The 14,983-nt window shown below is 35.8% G+C and overlaps 1 protein-coding gene across 14 annotated transcripts; it reads left to right on the forward strand.

The window, feature by feature from the left end:
• The first annotated feature begins 223 nt into the window (after nucleotides 1–223).
• On the forward strand, nucleotides 224–11,368 carry LOC115983821. 14 transcript variants are annotated; one of them, XR_004090254.1, is made up of 11 exons: nucleotides 225–481; nucleotides 597–677; nucleotides 761–834; nucleotides 942–1,015; nucleotides 3,304–3,375; nucleotides 3,503–3,556; nucleotides 3,645–3,937; nucleotides 5,537–5,613; nucleotides 7,110–7,233; nucleotides 9,117–9,183; nucleotides 10,995–11,368. XR_004090254.1 is itself a non-coding variant. In XM_031106645.1 (5 exons), the coding sequence occupies exons 1-5, from the start codon at nucleotides 431–433 to the stop codon at nucleotides 2,191–2,193; spliced, it is 312 nt and encodes a 103-aa protein (XP_030962505.1). In that variant the 5' UTR covers nucleotides 245–430; the 3' UTR covers nucleotides 2,194–2,443. The 14 variants fall into 14 exon arrangements, 1 of the variants encoding a protein (XP_030962505.1); XR_004090251.1 differs by having other exon boundaries at nucleotides 226–677; nucleotides 3,645–3,752; nucleotides 3,831–3,937; XR_004090257.1 differs by having other exon boundaries at nucleotides 226–677; nucleotides 3,645–3,690; nucleotides 3,831–3,937.
• The last annotated feature ends 3,615 nt before the right edge of the window (nucleotides 11,369–14,983 follow it).

Genomic DNA, 14,983 nt, shown 5'->3' on the forward strand with positions numbered 1-14,983 from the left:
GCCTTATTGCGGCGCGAATTGGGCCAGCCGCTGTACAGGAGATCTATTGCGGCGGGCCAATAGCCCGCCGCAATAGTTATAGCTATTGCAGCGCGCTATAGCAGCGGGTCAATGACCCGCCGTAATATACCTGTTTCAGCGGCCCCAAGCATATATATAGCGGCAGGTCAATGACCCGCCGCAATAGGCCCTTACATTTCCCCCACCCGGCCTAAATTTTCCCTCTGTTTTTTTTGTCCCTGTTCATTTTTAGCGCCTTTTCGTTTTTAGCTAGTCTCCCACACTCTCTCTCTTTCTCTCAGACATCGAAAATCTCCTCAGTGTCTCATCTCTACCCCTACCCACAAACCCACAGCCATAGCCACCACCACCACCACCACCTCCCGACCCCCGACCACAGCCACCACTACCTAGTTAGGTCCAAAAACAAATGGGTCAGGTCTAGCCCGACCCATTTCTCTTATCATTTCTAACCCTAACGGTTCATCCCCTCTAATCCTATTTCGTTACGCACAACTCTTTTGTATTCATCGATTCCTATTTCTTTTTTCTGTTTATTGTTATCAAACCCTAATTTCTTGTTTGGTACACCGCAGGACCGAAAGACTGGTCAAGGTTCATCTTGGCACCGATTGACGCTTCGCGAGAAATTCATCGCTTTGTCTATCTCTCACTTGGTCTGATTCTCTATTTCTCTCTGATTCTTTTCTGTTATTATTATTATTATCTTGGTTTGATTATTTGTTTGGTTTTTGAATAGCGGCTAGGGATTTAGAGGAAATTCAAGAGCTGTTGAGGTTGGTCGATGGCACTGTAAACCCTTCACTTTCTCAGGTAAAGATGTGTTTTTTTTTTTTTGGTTAATTAAGTAATTTTAATTAATGGGTGGGTAAGGGCTTTCTCAGGTATGCTTATTATTTTTTTGTTGCTGACGATTTCAGAGATTGCAAAGCCAGTGTCTCTGCAAACAGCAAGTTCTAAATACCCATCAACGATTCCAGTCTCTGCTAAACAGGTAAAGGAAAAACTCTCTCTGTGTTTGTGATTTATTTATTTATTTATTTTTGTGTGAAAAAATTGTTCTATGATGGTGTGACTCTACTGGGTCTATTCAGTTTCTCTGTTGTTGTTCTTAAATGCCTCTGGAATGCTGTTGTACTTGTGTGTGTGTGTGTGTGTGTGTGTTTTTGTCTCCTCTGCTTTGTAAAATTTAGATTGTCATGATCCCAAAACAAAATACATAGTTCTTACAAACTGGATTATTGTATTTTAAACAGAACACAACAAATAAATTAAGAAAGTTATTAAGTTGTTGATCTGATAATTTGTATAGTAGCTTTAGCATTCTCCTAATTCTTTTTAAACGTGTCTAAGTTATGAGCATTCTAGTTTAGTTGACTTAGTTCTATATTATAATTTTCCCCAGTAAAATTATGATTTTGGAGTGAAAATCATATTTTTGAAGTTTCAACTGTTTTAATGTAAAGAATGGATGGGAAAAGAATTGAAAATCACATTTTAATTATTTAGGCCCTGAGAAAGCAAGGAACCTCAAGCCTTATACAATTACTTAGCTTCGATAAGGTTTTTTTTTTATTTTTTATTTTTTATTTTTTTTGAGAAAAGCTTGGATAAGGTGAGTTCCCATTTTTATGCCAAAAGAAAATGTAGAACGTTAGGTTCAATATATTAATTTCTATTCTTTTCCTACATATACTCACTAACTAGAACTTACTATGATTAATGCTAACATGATTGGATTGTATTATAGACTTTTTTACTTATGCTGTGAAAATTTTATTGCCAGAGTTAGGGTGCTTACAAATTCGCTGCTTTGGGTGTTAAAGTGGCTAACTGATGCACATGATCTTCTATTTACATATATGTGCTTAAACAAATCCATTGGGACTCTATTTTTATTTATTTATTTATTTTATTATTATTATTATATATAAGTCAAATTTGTTGGGACCCTCTCAGTATATAAATTTTGGTGGTAGTAGGTCATGTATGTTTGTGGTCCCTTGGCCTAAGTTTTGTTTTTGGGAAGTTCTAATGAATATTATAATTGTTGGATTAAATATTAACATAATGAATAAAATAATGAAATAGAGGTGGAAAATGGAGGCCATAGAGACATGTGACGTGATGTTGTACACAAAAATTGTCTTGCTAATGCAATGGGCTTCATGAAGGAGAAGGCATTGTCTGGCTGTGCTCAGGTTCTCAAGCAGTACCAGGAGTACGACGAGTAGATATGATTTTGTGATTTGAGTTCCCCTTTTATGTGCCTAGTTATTAAGTTATATATGCTTGGTTTATTCTAGTATCTATTTACTTATGTCTTTATGGATTGTTACCTCAACATTTAGAGGAAGATGATTTCTTTGTGAATTGGACTTTACTAATTAAATTAAACTTGGGTCTTTTTAATCTCTAGAAACTGTAGTGATTCGCTGCTGGTTTCAATAAACTAGTATTCCTTATTATGGTTCTGATTACATGCTACTACATTGCATAGACAAGTAATTCAACCACATTTCACTAGCAATGTTACTTCTCACACATTATAGTAGGCTTCATAGATTAAGTTCATCCACCATTTATGTGAGAAGAATGCTCTTTTCCTTGCATAAACATCTTTTCTGGAGGGAACCTCGACGAACTATATTTAAGAACCTTGCTCCCTGGCGGTGGGGGATCCTTAAGTGATATTTGTGAGGGTGAGCTCAGTCTGAGCAAGTTTTTGTGTTAACTTGTTACTTAGTTTTGACCTTTTCATTCTTTTCCTCACTCAGTAATGAAAGGACATGGGAGCTCTTTGCAACCTTGACTAAAATGACTTAGAACACTACATTTTCATTTATAATGAAATATTGTGGATGAAGAACTCTTGATCTATTGGTGATGGTTGTTTGAAAAAGAAATACTTAAACCTTTTTGGAGTAAAGGACTAGCCTGGGTTTTGTTGGATTTTCTGTTTTTTCCTTTGTAAAATTCTAATAGTTTAATTTTCTTTTACAATGGGACGTCCAAATGATAAAGGCAGTTTTGAAATGAATTGTTCGAAGCTTGGATAAAAAAATAATAGCTGCTTTGTTGGTCAAACACCACATATGATGAGATAACTGTTACTTCATTTTTCTAATTTGCAAGTATTCAATTTTTTCATTTTAGATATTTCTTCCCTATAAATTTTATTGTCTGACTGGCCTATTTTTATGCCGCCTTTGATATTTCTTCCTGGATTTTTAGGGAGTGGCTTCAAACTAGTTCTTTTTGTGTGTTATTGCTTCTTTGCAGGTTTAACGAATTTGGAAAGTTTGAACTTGGATTCCTGTGGGATAGGTGATGAAGGGCTTGCTAATCTGACAGGTTTATTATTATGTTTCACTAATTCATTTTATATGACAGTTATGATTGTTATGTGAGATGGTGTGTAATTTAATATCTTCTTTCTTTTGTTTCATATTATCTTCTGGAATTTCCCGTGCCTAATCAGTGTCAAATAAAAACTGCATCATCAAAAACCCTTACCGAGATCTCTCTAATCTAGGTACGCACAACTCTTTTGCATTCATCGATTCCTATTTCTTTTTTCTATTTATTGTTATTGAAACCCTAATTTCTTGTTTGGTACACAGCAGGACCGAAAGACTGGTTAAAAGAGCAAAAGAGGAAGTCCTCAAGGTTCATCTTGGCACTGATTGACACTTATTAAGAAATTCTTCGCTCTGTCTATCTCTCACTCGGTCTGATTCTCTATTTCTCTCTGATTCTTTGCTGTAATTATTATTATTTTGGTTTGATTTGTTTTGGTTTTTGAATAGCGGCATCCCATTTCCCCCACCAACACAAGAGTAAATTAACACGGTTGAATTTGAAGGAACGAAATTGAAAAATCTTGGCCCCATTTCGTGGTTTCATTGCCAGAGAGGTGTGTATAAATATTCATAATCATATCTGTAATCTGTGTTGATTTTTTCAATGACATTTGGGCTGTGGTTTTTGGGTTTTTCTTCTTGGCTATTAAAATTGAATTCATATTATTTGGGAAGATGTTTTTTGTTTATATGGGCGGTAAATTATCTAAAAATTTAGTACTTTCTGTGATAGTTTATAGTTATGCACGGTAGGTGTTTGTGAAAATGTTTGTTCTGGTCTGTAGTGATAACTGTACAGTCAAAGCAATATTAATTGCTTTGGTTTTATTGCAAAATTAACTTGAAGAAAGATAGAAAATTGAGTTTAATTTTATCTTCATTGCTGAATGATATCTTGGAACCATCATAAACTGAAAAAAAAAAAAAAAATTTGAACTAGTATAAAAATTATTTGTGCAGAATATTTGTACCCTTTTTATAGCTCCAGTTTACCACGGGTTTTGTAAACTACAGGAATAAATTTAAGGGATCAACTATTATGTACTAGGTAAACTTATAGTTATGGAACTAGCTAGAGTCTTAGGATCACATTATCTATTGATTGCATTCTAACTACATACCAACACCTTTTTTTATTGAAATGTCTGTTGGCATTGCATGGAAAATGTAGACAACCCCTACCTTCTTTCTCTACCACACATGGCTACATTTGTGTCGAGTTATGGTTGTTGATTTACCAACTTTGAATTACTATTGTATATTGTCTTATGATTGTGTTGGGTTGGTTGTTATTTATTTATATTTGGGCATTAAACACTATTGTTTATGCTGTTCTATTGATTTTCTGAAATCAAACAATGGAAACATGGTGGTTTTTTTGTCTGAATTTGATTGGTTTATGAATATTCAAATTTAAGGTGCAGAATATAATGCTAAGAAGTAGCTTTCATTTTCCTTAACTGAATTTGCGCTCATGTTTCTCTGAAGTTTAAATGAATGTAATCTGTTTGTTGCGTCATTGGAAATTAATTTCTTCTTCAATTGTAGCAGAGGCTAGACTTATTTTAAATCAGTTATAGTTTTCTATTGCTTCGGAAGTAGTTTTGTCACATTGTGGAGAGAGAGAGAGAGAGAGAACTGTCAATCACAATAAAAACATGAGATATGATAGTGTTCATAGTGATTTGAAGATATTAATACTAACCATGTGTCTTTTCCCACAGTCATCATCCCAAATAAATAGCCTAGTCAAAACTTGCATATGATATTGATAGTTGATGGGGAATTATATGTTGCTGGCTTGAACGTGTTATTCTCTCAAGTGGTTTAGAATGATTCTTCCAGTTTGAGAGACCAATAATGTGTTGCTTCAGCTATAGCTTTGCATTTCAGTGTAGGATTGAATGACTGGAAGTATGCTGCATAATGCATATACCCTTTTTTTTTAAAATGTGTAATGCTATGTTTGATTTAATTGGCCCTATGCTTAACTTAGGAGTGAAATATTTATAGGAAATTCTAATAGCAGAGGATAACATGCCTCATCATATTACTATTTGTGTTTCCTAATATTTCATTTTTGTTGTATTTAGAATTACATTTTGCATGTCAAGGAATTATGAGTAGCTGAGTGCTGTCTTTTATGCTTTAAGGTTTCTCAGAATTGCCAAAGTCAAATGGTTTCCTAATTATTGAATCAAATGGTGGGTTGAACCAACAGCGCTTATTGGTATGTTTTGTTTCTTCAAATGTTATTTCTCTTTGTTTTCCTAGAAAGATTGGTTGAATATGGTAATACTGCCTTAGATCATAGATGGAAATGAATTTTGTGGGTTAGACATGATGATTTGGTGACCTTGATGTCTTTTGGTCTTTGGCTGATGGTAAATCTGTTCCGATTCAGATTTTGTTGGAAGACATTAGAGCATTTTGCTGAAATATATCTTTGATCAGTCAGATATTGAATGATGATGGGATGAATGTAATGAATTTGTCAAGTATATGTTACACTCCGCATTAAAATTTATTTGGTAATTTACACGTGATTCTAGATGATGCCTGGCAGGGTAATTAGGGTAAGATAAGGATAAGCACATTGATTCATCTTCTGTTTCTTCTTTGTCTTATTACTATTATTATTATTATTTCACCCAGAAGGCGTTGTATTAAAGATGTGACAGTGCTAGTTGTTCCAGTTATATTAGCCCTTCCTTCCTATAATTGCCCTCTATATATATCTGTTTTTGGTAGACCCCAAGTTTAGTACTGACAGGAAAACTCCAAGTTTTACACCTTAGAAGTTAGAAGTGATAGACATTTTTCTATCTCTTATCTAAAAAAAAAAAAAAAAAAGACATTTTGGTAATTAATGGCAATGAATATACTGAAATAGTGACATCAAAGTATCTGTTTACCCCCTTTTTTTTTCCCTATCTGTTTACCCCTTTTTTTTCCCTTCCTTATCACATAATTGGAAAGGCATGGATTGAGTTAAGATATAAACTTGTGCATTAATTCTAATTAAGTCAATTTAAGTTATTTAGACTATTAAAAAAGGCTCTAATTATAACTAATTTTTTTGGATATCATACAAGTTGTGACAAATAGTATTACATTACAATACTAATTTAGCACTTGCTTTACCTTTTTCTAGTTTTTGTTTTGTTTTGTTTTTAAATCCCCAATATACCTACTGCATAATATGGTTCAGTAACTAGGGAAAAAGAATCTTATCTCATAAAATAAAATAAAATAAAACAAAAAAAGAAACTCAAAAATTTTTTTTGGGTTAGTCATAGAAAACCACCCTAAACTTCGTGTGCCTACACTTTGCAGCCAAACTACGTATACTTATAATCATAACCCCAATTGTCACAATTTTTAAATTGCATCTCACATGTGATTAACTGTTCAAATTAACGATCACATATAGTCCATAAAATTGACTACAAGAGCAAAACAATGTGACTTGCATTGTTATCATTAATTTCAAAAATCAATCAAGGGGGATGCAGTTTACAAAGTTTCTGTCTTGCAGCTCTTCATTATAGCTGTGTTTCTTTGTTTTAATTTGTGTTTTGTTTTTTTGTTTTTTTAATTTATTATATTTTTTTTATATTGGTTATCTGCGAGAGTTATATTATCTTAAATGATTTTTGTTTTCTCTTTTTCTCAGCTCTAAATTATACTATTTGGAGGTAATATATGTTACTGATTTAATTACAGCTTGATTTAAGAATGCTGTCTACAAAGCACTGAAGCGGGCAACTGAAAAGGAGATTTCTCAAAGTGCTGATGTCATCTGTTGCACATGTGTTGGTGCTGGAGATCCTTGATTGGCAAATTTTAGGTTCTGCCAGGTTGAAATGCATCTAACATGTGGAAGTTTGTCTAGGATTCACTTGTTTAAAAGTTTACTCTTTTTAACTTTTTGTTTTTTGTTTTGCTGCTATTGGTATAGTGCATTTGGATCATTCACAGTGGTTTTATTTTTTTTGGATTTTTCTATTCACTGATTTTTTTGGATCAAAATTCTTCCCATTTTTTTTCTTTCTTTCTTTTATAAATAAAATAATAGACCATTAAGTCAGTCTTACATCAACTGTTATTATGAGAAAAAGGCTTGTATCTTGCACTTTAAAGTTCTATGGTAGTATTTCCCTATTCAAAAAAAGTTCTGTGGTAGTATGAAAATCTCAATAGAAAATATATATATATATATTTAAAACAATCATTAATAAGAAATATTAAGAATATTTGTATAGATTCATATCAAAAATCATACAATGAAATAATTATAAAATATAAGGACACCAGTTCACCCATTAAGCTATGGGTGTGGGCTCAGTTATGTTTTGTGATTCTCATTATGTCATTCATTCAGCTTATGTCTGAATTTTCTGTGAAAATTGAATCATTCCTTTGTAATTTTGTGTTGTACATGACATTTCAACTTGGTTTATCATGCTTTACAGAGCAGTGGAAATGGTAACTTTGATTAAATAAGAAAAATAGAAGCCGATAACCTCATGATCATTCTAGAGATGTGTTGCCCCTTATAGGCCTATGTTTTTGACCGATTCAAGTTTACTTTTATCACTGCTGGAAATGCTTTGAATTGAGGTAGTTGAGTGTCTCATGCAATGGAAATTTCCGCCAGGAAAATGGGAATCATTGATCCCATGTTTAGCTCACTAGAAATCAAATAATTTATTGAAAACAAATTCTTGCCTTTTCCAATAAGATTGACTTCCTTTTGGTTTATGTTCCTTTCTAAAGGGCATGCTCGCAGATTGATGTGTTTTCCTTAATAAACAGGAGAATCTACCATGACCATTTCAAATACATATTAAGAAATTAAGATGCTTGACATGATTTTTGTCTATCATCAAAAAACTTCCTCTCTCTTGCAATTTGTTCATTTGTCTTATCTTTAAATTCAAAGAATGCATTCCTATTATTTGATGTAAAATTCATTTCTTGGTATTTATATATTTCTTTGAAAGTTAGAATCATAGAATGTGAATGAAATTATGTATTTGGTTTAGAATTCTACCAGATCTTGTCAATGAAATGGGCTTCAAAAATATAACTGTGTAATAAAATAAAATGAGTCTCTGTCTCTGACTCTATTTGCTGCTTCCAATTCAAGTCTGACTCATCACTCGTGCCCCTCTTCTTATGTGTTTTCTGTTTTTACCCTCATCCTCTATACTTCTTCAATTTTGTCTTACATTTTAACCCCGCATGAAATAAGAAATAAAATTTTTGATTTCTTGTTTTATTACTAAGATACTATTATCAAATAAATAAATAAAAATATTATGAGTACTTCTTCTCAAAAAAAAAAAAATATATATATATATATATATATATATACACACACACATACACACACATACTATTAGTAGTTTAGTACTACTTAATGTCATGAATCTTGTGATTTGTATTTTTTTTTTCCCTTTACTACTTAGTCATACAAAATAGATATGATTTCAATTTAAAAACTAAAATATTTGTATTGTGTATAATAGTCAGTACGTAATAGATATTGTTCATACTTTATATTATATACTTCTTTACAATATTCACATTATTAAATTAGCTTTACATATCACAGGTTCTATGGTCTGGATATGATTCCTTTGTGACTCACTCTCAACTAAATTGCTTTGAAGTGAGTCTTGTTTGAAAATTAACTTAGGTTTATATGTATTCTTTTCTTGTTGGCAGATTGCAAAAAGAAGAGGCACTATAAGTTTGTGTGATCAAAGCAAGTGAAGTTGGTGAAAGACTTAAGGTTTGCTCTCTCTCTCTCTCTCTCTCTCTCTCTCTCTCTCTCTGTTTGTGGTGGGTTGTTGAATTGGGGCAAGCAGGTGGCTTGCATGGAGTAATAAGGTGGTTTTAGCTGATATTGGGAGTGTTGACTGTTTTGTGTAATATTGGATGATTGTTGTTGAGTTGTTTTTATTTGATTAATTCATTTTAAACGCTTCTCTCTATCTTTTTCACACATATGGAACGCTAAAATGGAATTGCATATTTAAAGAGATGTCCATTCTTAAAGAATATTGCTAGTAATGATGTTATATTTACCAAATGTATTGATAACTTCTCTATTCATTTAAATTCATTGTTTGATTAGGAACATAGCTAAAAGTGAATGAGTAAAGATGATTGTTGTTGAGTTGTTTTTATTTGATTAATTCATTTTAAGGGCTTCTCTCTATCTTTTTCACACATATGGAATGCTAAAATGGAATTGCATATTTAAAGAGATGTCCATTCCTAAAGAATATTGCTAGTAATGATGTTATAATTAACAAATGTATTGATAACTTTTCTATGCATTTAAATTCATTGTTTGATTAGGAACATAGCTAAAAGTGAATGATTAAAGATGATTTGTTTCTTAAATTAAAGAGAAATTGTGTAAATGAAATGTATGTTAACTCTTGATTTGTGTTTTCATGAAATCACATTATAGGTATTTCTTGCAAATCACTTTATAGCAATGGATAAGAGTTGGATGAAAATTACCAATAGAAGGTCACAAGAATATTTAGATGGAGTTCAACAGTTTCTGAATTTCGCATCTAACCATGCATACTCGGATGGAACAATTTCATGTCCATGTAAAAAATGCGTGCATACGAATTCATGGCCTATAGATGTTGTACAGGCTCACTTAGTGTCAAAAGGGATTTGTAGGGGTTATAACCCTTGGGTTTTTAATGGGGAAATATCGTCTGCGAAGACTTCTACTGAAATTCCTAGTAGTCATGTCCAAGAAAACCCAATAGAGTCCACCTATTTAGGCCACGTTCGTGGGGTCCACACTAAGTCTATAAAAAACAAATCAATACAGTCACCAATCCAACGTGCTTCTTGAGGTCGCGTGGGAGTTGGGTTGAGTTGAGTTTGTATTTTGTTTTTGTCACAGTTTTGTTTGTTTGTTTATTTAGTATCCAAACTCTTGATTTTGGGTTTGATTCGCAGCTACGTTAGCTGAAGGATGAGGACCAGGTTGTGCCCTCATCCATATGGAGTTTCGTGGTGTTTGAGTTTGACCTTTTTTTTATATATAAAAAGTACTAACAATTAACTAATTCCTTTTTCGTAAAGTGTTTTTGAATGGGACTGACTACACACATACCAACTGTAGCTATCACTAGCTTCGTTCTAGGATTCTTCGTTCTGTCTGGAAAGATATTTATTGATTTAATAATTAGTATTTACTTGTGAATTGTGACGGTATGAATCTATTGATCTGTAACATTGATAAAGGGTGGTGAAGGAAAAAGATTTCTAGAAGCACCATGTTATTAATAGATGTTTATGGAATTATGTGGTGACAGCTTTGCATCCTTTGAATTCTATATCAAGGGACCTCCCAACACCAATCATTTTGATTTGATCCCATTAGTTGTCTTGTTGTGCCTTTGCTTTGTAATTTCAAAACTAGGAAGTTGCAAAGAGAGGTGGTCCTCCCATAAAAGATCAAGAAACATGTCTTCATTTAACTTGTTCCCATTTTTTACCTTCATAATATTTTCTTGTCATTCTATTTCATTTATACGCACTTATTAAGTAATCATACTTTGTATGTAGGATGCGCCTCTGATCGAACAATCTCCACCTCTCCCTAAATCATCAGCCGCATCTCATCAACCAAAAAGCTTATAAGTTTTATCTTGGAGTTCTTGGACTTTTTTGTGTGCAGAGAACTATGGAAGAACAAACGCATTTCTTGCAAGTGTTGAAAGATATTTTTAAACACTTTAGAATTTTGATTATGGTATTAGATTAATTTTAGCGGTTGTTTTATTCAAATGACCACATCTCTTTTTTGTTAATTTAAAGATGGTGGTTATAGTATTTCATAATATATTTCTATGTTAATATTACGTTAGTTTCAAGACATTTGTGGTATTTTGTTAGTAGAGCAAAACTATTACAAGTCCTTTGTAACAGGTGTTAACTTATTTACTAGCAAACAACAATTTTAAAACTCACTGGAAAAAAAAAACAAAAAAAGACCTATAGCGGCGGTCACAAAGCGCCGCTAAAGGTTCACATTTTACGTTATAAATAAATACCTATAGCGGCGCTGTTTGCTCACCGCTAAAGGTAGGGACCATGCCCGCCGCTACAAGTACAATCTGCTGCTTTCAATGATTGACCTATAGCGGCGCTCTTTACCCGCCGCTAAAGGTCGACACCAATAGCGGCGGGCATTACCCCGCCGCTAAAAGTCAATCCCACGTATTCTATAGACGTATTGCGGCGGTTTTATGCCCGCCGCAATAAACCTTCACCCGCCACTAAAGGGTGCATCTATAGCGGCACTTGTACGGACCGCCGCAATATACCTATAGTGGCACTGCAGCACCGACGGGACCGCCCGCCGCAATAGCACCCACCGCTATAGGTCGAATGTACCTTTAGTGGCGGTTTTTGGGGCTTTAGCAGCGGTTCTGGACCGTCGCAATAGCCCGTTTTTCTTGTAGTGTAAATACTCAGCGCATGTGGACCCGATTAGCAAGGAAAAACACTGAAGGCAGTGCTCAGGAAAATGCAGGAAACACAGGGAGAGACAAAGGTTAATACATTGGTGGAGAAAAGAGAATTATTTCATAGGTTGAAGGTTCTGCTGAATTACCTCGCAAGAAAAAGCAGGTTTTAAGGGAGGATGGGGTCTTACATTCTATATTGGTGGAGGTTGGTAATCAACCTTGCCAAGAATCATGAATCTCAGAGTATGGAATTGTCGTGGGCTTGGGTTCCTACGTACAGGGAAGAAGCTTGGAGATATTATCCAAGCAAAAGATCCATCTGTAGTAGTCATAGCCGAAACACTTGCAAATGAAGCAAGGCTAGATCGAGTAGTGTAGGAAATTGAGGTACAAAACAAAAGCCTTTGGATGGGGATTTGGTCACTCTACGTTCTAAATAAGATAAAAAGTTTTATTTGGCTTGCTTGTCGAAAATCCCTACCGACAAAGCAGAATTTGGTGCGAAGGACCATCATTAATGACCCTCACTGCAATAGATGCTGTGAAACGAGCATTCCCTCCATGCAATTTGGTCGTGTCCTTTGCTTGACACAGTGTGGCTAAACACTAATTTCTGGGCTTGCCAAATATCCAAACAGTTTCTGGACTTTAGGCAGTTGCTGTCTTGGATTATGCAGAATCACCAACATCTAGTTTTGTTTGCATTCACGGTGTAGGGTCTCGTTTTTCAGCCCAATACCACATGGTGGGTGGGATCTTGGACCAACGGGCTCAATACAATGAATTTGTAGAGAGTGGGCTAAAAGGCTAGGCCTTGGTGAACGGATAGTCGTTAGTCATGGTATTCATGATGATCGCACATAGGTGAACTGAGCTTATCCAAGAAGGCTTTCTCCTCGGCACGGCCTGGGTGGCTCCGATTCTTGGACCTGGACCCAGTCCCCTTTCTGGACTGCTTCTTCCTCCTTTTATACTAGCTTTTTCCCCTCCTACGAACGTCCACGTGTAGGTTCGGCTTTATAGGGCTGATACTTGTCCCATTAGCCCATACCCAAAGTGGTTGGGGGTGGTTGTAAAAACTGAAAAGTATGGCTCTATCAGGTGCAGAGTACTTAATTGTAGTTAATTGTAGTAATAGCAGTCTTTCCCTTTTTCTTTATCGTTTTAGTACTTTTCTTGTTCGGCGAAATGACCCGGAATGTCATCACCAGGACTGAGTTGCTCTCTTTCCCCTCGGCTACATTTATGGCCGAGGAGGGTCCTTCCCATGGCCGAGGAGGATCCTTCCCATGGCCAAGGGGTGGGCCTTTCTTGGATCGGGCCCTGGGCCTAGTGCAGACATTGACATGGGCTTCCCGGTTTTATACCCCCCCACAATAGCCCCTTAAAATCCTACTGTCCGGCTCCTCGAACGGAGAGGAGGATTTTGGTGACGTTGGACCTATGTCATGGCTTGCCAAGTCTTGTCCTTCATCAATGCCGGAGCCTCTTCGTTTGCTTGGGGCACGTTCTTGGTTATGAGACATTCTTTTAGTTTACCCATGCCGCCTTCCTGCTGTTTCAGTACATGAGGCGCGCCTTCATTAAGGTCTCTTTACGAGGGGACGCAAATTCAACGGCTGAAGATTGCTTTGGGAATTGAGCGAGACTTATCTCATTTGTAGTTTTTCTTGGAGATTTGTACAGATTAAATGCCACCAAGCTTGCCCCTCATATAAGAAGCACGGTGGGAGGTCATTCCCTTTATTTGCAGACCCTTTAAGCTTTTCAAATTCCTAACCCTCCAATTGTGCCCAAAGTCCCCATTACCAGTGTGACTGAGCCTTAGGGGGTGACATGGTCAAGGCCAGGATGAGGGTGAAGGGACCACACCATCTTCAGAAGCCTTGGGTATCTTCGAGATTTAAAATGGCCCGGTCAGGGCAAGGGAGACAAAGACTCAAGACATTTCTTCCCCTCAATAAGGCAAGAGAGGAGCCTCTTCTTCCTTCAGCCAAAATCCGAAGCAGGTGGAGGTCGTATAAGATTTTTGGTGCGATAGCACTGAGATTTCCCATCGCCAGTACCATTCGTTCTCGCTCGATTACTGCTAATACGATATTTACTCGATTGCTATTAGAGCTGGTATGGGGATTTGGCATCCCTGCTTCTTCCTTTCTTCCATCACTGATGCCATCCAGACTTGCTTAGTCGCTGCTAGAGCAAGGTTGTGGACCAGGTGCCTCTACTTCTTCTTCTCTTCTATCACTGGTGCCATCTAGACTTGCTTAGTCGCTGCTAGAGCAAAATTGAAGGATTTATCGTTCCCGTGTATCTCTTTTTTTTTTCTTTTTTTTTTTTATTCTGTAGTTAGCTTCTGGTATAGGCTTGTCTAAGCCCCTTTTTTGTATGCTGTACTACTTCTTTGTCTAATAAAAGATGACTTTATCCCATTTTGTGTGTTCTTTCTTTTCTGCAATAATTATTTTGTGAATGGATGTGCTGGTGTCCTTTTCTTTCGAACAGTACTTAGGGCCGATGCCCTTGTTAGCAAAGAGTTATCACTTTGAACTTATTAAAACTGATGAGTACAACAATGCCGACTTCAAGTAGGTTAACCATATGAGACTAACCGGGATAACAGTTGAATGTTTAGTATTGCGTATGGGGTGATCACCCGAGGACGTGTAACCTAAAATGAACTGTCTGAGGGGGTCGCCAGGCACTAGGGCACTAGGCCTTGGTGAACGGACAGTCGTTAGTCATGGTGTTCATGATGATCGCATAGAGGTGAATTGAACTTATCCAATAAGACTTTCTCCTCGGCACGGCCTGGGTGGCTCCAGTTCTTGGACCTGATCCCAGTTCCCTTTTTGGACTGCTTCTTCCTCCTTTTATACTAGTTTTTTCCCCTCCTACGAATGTCCACATGTAGGTTCAGCTTTATAGGGCTGATACTTGTTCCATCAAGCCCATACCCAAAGTGGTTGAGGGTGGTTGTAAAAGCTGAAAAGCATGGCTCTGTCAGGTACAGAATACTTAATTGCAGTAATGGCAGTCTTTCCCTTGTTCTTTATCGTTTTAGTACTTTTCCTGTTCGGCGAA

The sequence above is a fragment of the Quercus lobata genome, chromosome 4, assembly GCF_001633185.2.
Source record: "Quercus lobata isolate SW786 chromosome 4, ValleyOak3.0 Primary Assembly, whole genome shotgun sequence".
Taxonomy (NCBI): domain Eukaryota; kingdom Viridiplantae; phylum Streptophyta; class Magnoliopsida; order Fagales; family Fagaceae; genus Quercus; species Quercus lobata.